The following is a 6,913-nucleotide window of genomic DNA, read 5'->3' as shown; positions in this document are numbered from 1 at the left end:
TGAAGATAGCTATGTGACGTTTCAAGAATACGTCCTCTGATATTATGCGATACCCCTGTGAGATTATTTAGGGATATTCGCTCCAGGAGTTAGATTTCTGGATACCTTAAGGTAAAATTCTCTGGAAATATCACTGTAGTCAAATATCCCCTAGAAAGCTACCTATTAGGAACTTCCATCAGGACGACATGGCTACCTCACCCAAAAATAGACTTTTCGCTTTGCTCAAAATTCGTTATATATATATATATATATATATATATATATATATATATATATATGTGTGTGTATATATATATATATATATATATATATATATATATATATATGTATATATATATATATATATATATATATATATATATATATATATATATATATATATATATATATATATATTATTATGTGACGAACCACTGTGCAAACAATTACCCCTTTACAATGGGCGGTAGTTCTCTTCACACAACAAAATAGAAGTCATATGGGTAGACTTCCAAATTCACTTGTTTCTTATTACGAGTGTATAAGATTGTTGATTATGATCAAATGTATCTTCTTAAAGCTGGTTGTAGACAACAGAAGCACCAATAGCAGGACAATTGGAGGACAGGAACAATAAACTATGTTATAAACAAAACTTTAATCTTACGTTAAACAAAACAATGAAAAAGCACTTCAAAACAACAATAATAAGCAATGCAAAGTGAATGGGTGAGTAAGGTAGATGAATCTCGTGGTGAGAACAATGTATTCTAACAAAACAATAAATTTGGGGTTACCTTATAACATGTAAGGTAAGAAAACAGGGATGATTTACAGCAGGAAGGGGAGTGTAAACAAAAGATAATGAGAAGAATGGAATGAAGATGGCGCTGAAATAAGGTGATGTATTTACAAAGAAAATGGAAAAATAAACTTTAGACAAATCAGATATGTTAGCATATGTACAACATATGGGGATATCACAGTCTCCCCTTGTTTTTGTTTTTTTCTATTTCCCGAGGATCAACCGAGGTTATCCTTGATAATGAGTCTGCCACAATGTTTTCTCGTCCTGATATGGCGATTACTTGGATATTATGTGCAGATAGTATGTATGACCATCTTAAAAGTTTAGGGTTGAGAGTAGTGGACCTATGGAGATGCGACAGAGGAGAGTGGTCGCTGTAGACGTAGATCGTGTCTTGTCCATCAACATAAATCTCGTATCTCTGGATGGTAGCTACGATGGCGAATAGTTCTTTCTCCACAGTGGGCCAATTTAGTTGGGAACCCATAAATCGTCCACTGGAATAAGAGACTGGTAACAGATCAGCTAGTGGGGGCAGGTTTCCTGTTATGGTTGTTATTGGAGCAGGATGCTGTAACAAAATGCCCCCATATCCAAGATCACTAGCGTCTGTTTGGAGATAGAATGGTTTGGTGAGGTTAGGTGCCATTAATATAGGAGGAGATGACAAGTAAGTTTTTAGCTGGTTAAATATTTGATCATGTTGCTGGCTCCAAGAAAAATTTACTTTTGAAGAAGTTAAAGCAAATAGTGGTCCTGTGAATGGCGAGAAATTTGGACTGAACTTAGAGTAATATCCTACCATACCTAGAAATCTTTTTAATTCCTGTTTGGTAGTTGGAACAGGATAAGAAGTTATGGCGCTAATATTTGCATCATGGGGTAATACTTTACCACTGCCAACTCGATGACCAAGGTAAGATACCTGACCTTTGCAAAAATTACTTTTTGCTAAGTTGATCGTTAATCCATGTTGTTTCAACCTTGAGAAAACTTCTTTTATCTTTTGAATATGGTTTACCCAGGTGTCAGAGGCAATAATGATGTCATCTAAATATACAAATACTTTTTCCAAGTCCTGTAAAATTAAAGACATTACTCTTTGGAAGGTGGCAGGTGCGTTGGCTAATCCGAATGGCATTACATTATAACTAAATAGTCCAAATGGAGTGATAAATGAAGAAACTTCCTTTGCCGTTTCTGTTAATTTAATTTGGTAATAACCCTTCAACAAATCTATTTGGGTTAAGTAGGTTGAATTACTTACTTGGTCAATGATATCTTGTATTCTTGGTAGAGGATACGAGTCTTTAATTGTTAAATTATTAATTTTCCTGTAATCGGTACAAAGACGAAATTTACCATTTTTCTTTCCTACTAGGAGACATGGGGAAGCCCATGGTGACGCACTGGGTTCTGCCAATCCTTCTCTTACCAAGTAGTTCACTTCTTCTTTCATGATACCCAATTTCTTCTGTGATGTTCGATAGAAAGCTTGTTTAATGGGTGCAGCACCTGGTTGTAGTTTGATGTCATGATCTAGCATGGTGCATCGGCCTGGTTTATCTGAAGTTATACTAGGAAATTCATGGAATAAAGCTACTAAAGATTTAAATTTTGATGCATATAAGGGTTGTAGATAGTCTGATAAGTTTTCCAAGATCTTCGAGTTTTGAGAATCCTGCCAAGATGCAGTTATTGGATCATCTGTAAATTGATCCATAGGACAATCTATGTATGGTATGGCACTAGTAATCATTACCGTTTTACTTTCAGCTGTTGAGGGAGACAAATAGGCCTTTAAGAGGTTTATGTGGACTAATTGAGTAGACTTACGCTTATCTGGAGTGGCGATTATATAGTTGGTTGGCGAGATACGGTGAGTGATGGTATATGGTCCCTGGTATTTCTCTCGTAGGGGAGAGCCTGCAATCGGATGGTATAGCAGCACTGCATCTCCTACTTTGAAACTTCTGGTTTTAGCCTTTTTATCATAGTTAATCTTCATCTTCTCTTGAGCTGTTATCAAGTTAGTTTTGGCGATGGAGTGAAGATCTGAAAGTTTCTTGTTGAGTTCTGAAATATATTGGGAAAGAGGTACCTCATTATCTCCCAACTTCAGGATGCGTTCTTTGACTGAACTGAGGATAGTTCGTGGCCGTCGACCGAAGAGTAGTTCAAAAGGTGACATACCAGTAGACTGATTTCGAACTCCTCGTATGACGTACATGATCAGTTCCAAATCGCAATCCCACTCGTTACCTGAACTATGGATGTATTTCCGGAGAAGATTTTTAATGGTCTGGTGAGTGCGTTCTAATGCTCCATTGGTCTGTGGATGGTAAGCTGAGGATGAGACTTGGGTTATATGGTAATCTGTCATAGCAGTTTTAAAAGCATGACTCATGAAATTGGTTCCTTGATCACATTGTAGTTCAGTTGGAAATCCTACAACAGTAAATATGGACACTAGTGACTTTAGGATGTTCTTGGCTGAAATGTTTCTTAAAGGTACTGCAAATGGATAACGGGTAGTTGGGCATAAGGCCGTAAGCAAGTATTCATGTCCCCTTTTTGTCTTAGGCAAAGGGCCTACACAATCTACTATGATCTTACTGAAAGGTTCTTTAGGCACAAGTATAGGTTTTAATGGTGCAACTGGTACTTTCACATTAGGACTACTTACTTTTTGACATGTTGTACATGTTTTTACGTACTCTTTAATGTCATTCTTCATGTTTGGCCAATAAAAGTCTTGACTGATGCATTCATATGTTTTAGTGATACCAAGATGAGAGTCAGCAGAGTGAGACAATTCTAGGATCAGAGGTCTTATATCCTTAGGAACAACTACCTGGAATAGATCCTTCCAGGTTTCTAGATGACTGTTCTTGCTGGACCTGAATTTTCTCATTAGTACATTATTATTAATATAAAAATAAGAACACTTGTTGGTATCCTTTGGTTTCACTTGGTTGAAACACTGCTGTAGAGTGACATCTTTCCTTTGTTGATAGCTAAAGGAATCAGGCTGGATCTTATATGTACTCATCAACTCGTTGAAATCCATAGGTTCAGAGACTGGCAACGGGTTTGATGATGATTCAGTAGGGGTGTCCTTTTTACTGCTTCGTGTCACTGCTAAGCATTCCTCCTGTACAACATCTGGAGATACTGCTATTAAGTTTGTTAAGACAACAGAGTTAGCTATGTCATTACCCAGGATTACATCTACATTTTTGCATGGTAACAGTTCTGGATTTACAGCTACTTCAGTAGTTCCAGAGAAATAAGGACAATGAAGGTTTACATTAATGAGAGGCAACATAGACTTACTGGTTAGGTCATTAACTGCAACATACCTGTGAGTTTCACCTTTAGGTCGTATTACTTTAGGAGAGACGATCGTTTGAGAGGATCCAGTGTCTCTGAGTATGGTTACAGGTTTACCATTTATTTTGCCTGAGCAAGTGAAGGGTGCAAACGCTTGGGACTCTTGTGATGCACAATGGAAGGTCTTTTTCTTCTCCACCTTAGGTTTTGGTTCCTGTTTGGGCAGATTCATTTGCTTAGGAGAGAATTGAGGGGGATTAGGTTTTCTCTTTAAGTATGAAGCTGCACAATGTGGATCAGGACATTCTGAAATATGATGTCCTTCTTGTTTGCAGTATGTACAAGTTTCCTTAGGTCTAATTTCTCTATATGGGGTTTTACCTACTTTATGAATAAGAGCATAGTCATCTGCCTTTAAAGCGGCTTTCTTAGGGTCAGATTCATTCTGCTCTCTTAGATACACATTAATGCTACCTGGTATTTTCCTCAAGAACTCCTCCATTACTATTAAATCTTTCAACTGCTCAAAAGTTTTGACATCTACTTTGTCTACCCACTTCTGAAACTGTTTAATCTTTCCATTCATAAATTCTAAAAAGGTCTGCTGAACTTGCTTCTGACTATTACGAAATATTTGCCTATAACCTTCCGCAGTAATAGAATAAGCATCAAGGATTGCCTGTTTAATTATGAAATAATCATGTTCCTCTAACATAGTGGCACATACAGATAATGCTTTACCTTTAAATGAGTTCCGGATGATCAAATACCATTTGTCCTGAGGCCAATTGAGATTCTTGGCTGTGTCTTCGAACACAGAAAAGTAGTTATCAGGTTCCCGTTCTTCAAATGTGGGCAGCAATTTCTGCACCTTGCCCACATCAAAGGGTTCGGGAATTAGCTTACCTTCTTCCTTTTCTTTCAGTCTTATAAATGCCAGATCCCGTTCTGTTACTGTGGCCGCTTCTCTCTCAATCTGCAGCCTAACACGGAGAGCGTTGTTTTTCTGTTCACTTTCTTTTTCTTGTTGCTCCAAAGCAGTTGCAGCAGCTTCCGCAGCAGTTTCCACCTTTATACGTTCTAGGGAAGCAGCGGCAGCAGCCGTGCGCTCAGCAGCAGCGGCTTTCCTCTCTTCTAACTCAGCGGCGGCAGTTGCGGCTCGTTCAGCAGCAGCGGCTCTTTCTCGTTCTGTGGCAGCTTTCTCTCGTTCTACCAGAGTTGCGGCAGTTGCGGCTCTTTCAGCAGCAGCGGCTTTCCTCTCTTCTACCTCAGCGGCGGCAGTTGCGGCTCGCATCTTCATCTTTTCCAACTCCAGCTGCAGACTTAGTTTATTCAAGTCACCATTTGGATTGGTAACGGTTAGAGCTCGAACGTCAGTCAATTCTTCTTCTGGAACAATATCTTCATCTACAAGGAAGTTCAAAATATGACTGAGAATTACACATTTTACGGCAGTTGCGGGAACCTGTACATCATAATGGCGAGCTAGATTCTTTAGGTCAGTTTTTGTGGCAACTGTGAGAGATTCCACATGATCCCGTGGTGATACAATAAATTGTTGCAAATTGAAAGGCATTTTGAATGTCGCCTGTGGCGCAAGATAAGTACAAATTAGAATAAATATCCAAACTTTACAAGAATAAGTATAAGATCATACGATCGCAAAATAACAATCTTTCGATCACAGAAATACAAAATAGCGATCACAAAATTACAAGATCGAGAGATCACAAAATTACAAAATTATATGATCAGATCACCTTACACAAAAATAGCTTAAATACAAAATTAAGTCTCGCGAAACTTACGATAATACTATAAAACTTTTATTCACAGTTAACGACTGAACAATTTTTTTTATGCTAGAGATCTTGAGCACGCGGCTAACTACTTCATAATTACTCAAACGACACGCTTAACATCACAAACTTTTACAACAATTTTACCGAATCGGTAAACAAGTCTTTAAAAACGCAAAGGTATTTTTTACTTTAAAACATACCTAATTAGCACGTCCTAGTTTACATTTCCTTTTAATTTATACCAGCTTAATTCGATAACTTTACAATGTTACCTTCTAATTTATATAAATACTATATTATTCTCGTTATGATAAAGAATCTAGTTAATAGTCGACACTTAGTTTAAAGTAATTGATTATCAGAATAATGCGCAAACTGGACAAAATACTTACTATGCGCTTTATAGATATAACAGGAGTAATTTAACACAAGTATTTAAATATTCATTTACCGACACGTAAATGTTATTTGTACACCAAAATAGTACTTTTAACACCAAACAATATACAAGTTAATTTCCTAACTAGAGATAACGATTGGAATTACGAAAATCTCCGAAATTGGAAATTGGCTAATTTCACTTACGAAATTCATATAACAAAATAAATCACTTCATAATGAAATAGAGATGGAGGAAATTTCACTTATGAAACTTAATTTAGTAAATCACATAATGAAATTTGACTTTATTTCCTAAATATCACTTTTGAATGGCGATTTTAAGAAATGGCAAAATCTTAGGGCTTCAGATTTTTTTTTTTTTTATGAGAAATCTCTGGGATACGAGATTTGAGTAGGCGAAACTTTAAAAGCTACCTACTGGGGGTATCTTCAATTAATAAGGGTGGTTTAGAAGCTGGACAATCAGCATACCTAAGTCTTAACTATATTAAGCGTGACTTGTTCCTCTTACAACCAAATGACTACCCAGACATATATTATACATAAATGTCTAATGAGAGGGAGACGAGACATCTACCTTACCTTG

At 36.9% G+C, this 6,913-nt stretch overlaps 1 protein-coding gene across 1 annotated transcript; it reads right to left on the bottom strand.

The window, feature by feature from the left end:
- Positions 1 to 625: 625 nt before the first annotated feature.
- On the bottom strand, positions 626 to 6,457 carry LOC137617112 (uncharacterized). The gene is made up of 2 exons (XM_068346954.1): positions 3,477 to 6,457; positions 626 to 3,122 (listed from the first exon to the last, which is right to left on the bottom strand). The coding sequence occupies exons 1-2, from the start codon at positions 5,697 to 5,699 to the stop codon at positions 963 to 965; spliced, it is 4,383 nt and encodes a 1,460-aa protein (XP_068203055.1). The 5' UTR covers positions 5,700 to 6,457; the 3' UTR covers positions 626 to 962.
- Between the last annotated feature and the right edge of the window lie 456 nt (positions 6,458 to 6,913).

This window comes from Palaemon carinicauda, chromosome 23, assembly GCF_036898095.1.
Source record: "Palaemon carinicauda isolate YSFRI2023 chromosome 23, ASM3689809v2, whole genome shotgun sequence".
NCBI classification, from domain to species: Eukaryota; Metazoa; Arthropoda; class Malacostraca; order Decapoda; family Palaemonidae; genus Palaemon; species Palaemon carinicauda.
This window is presented reverse-complemented; position numbering and strand designations above follow the sequence as displayed.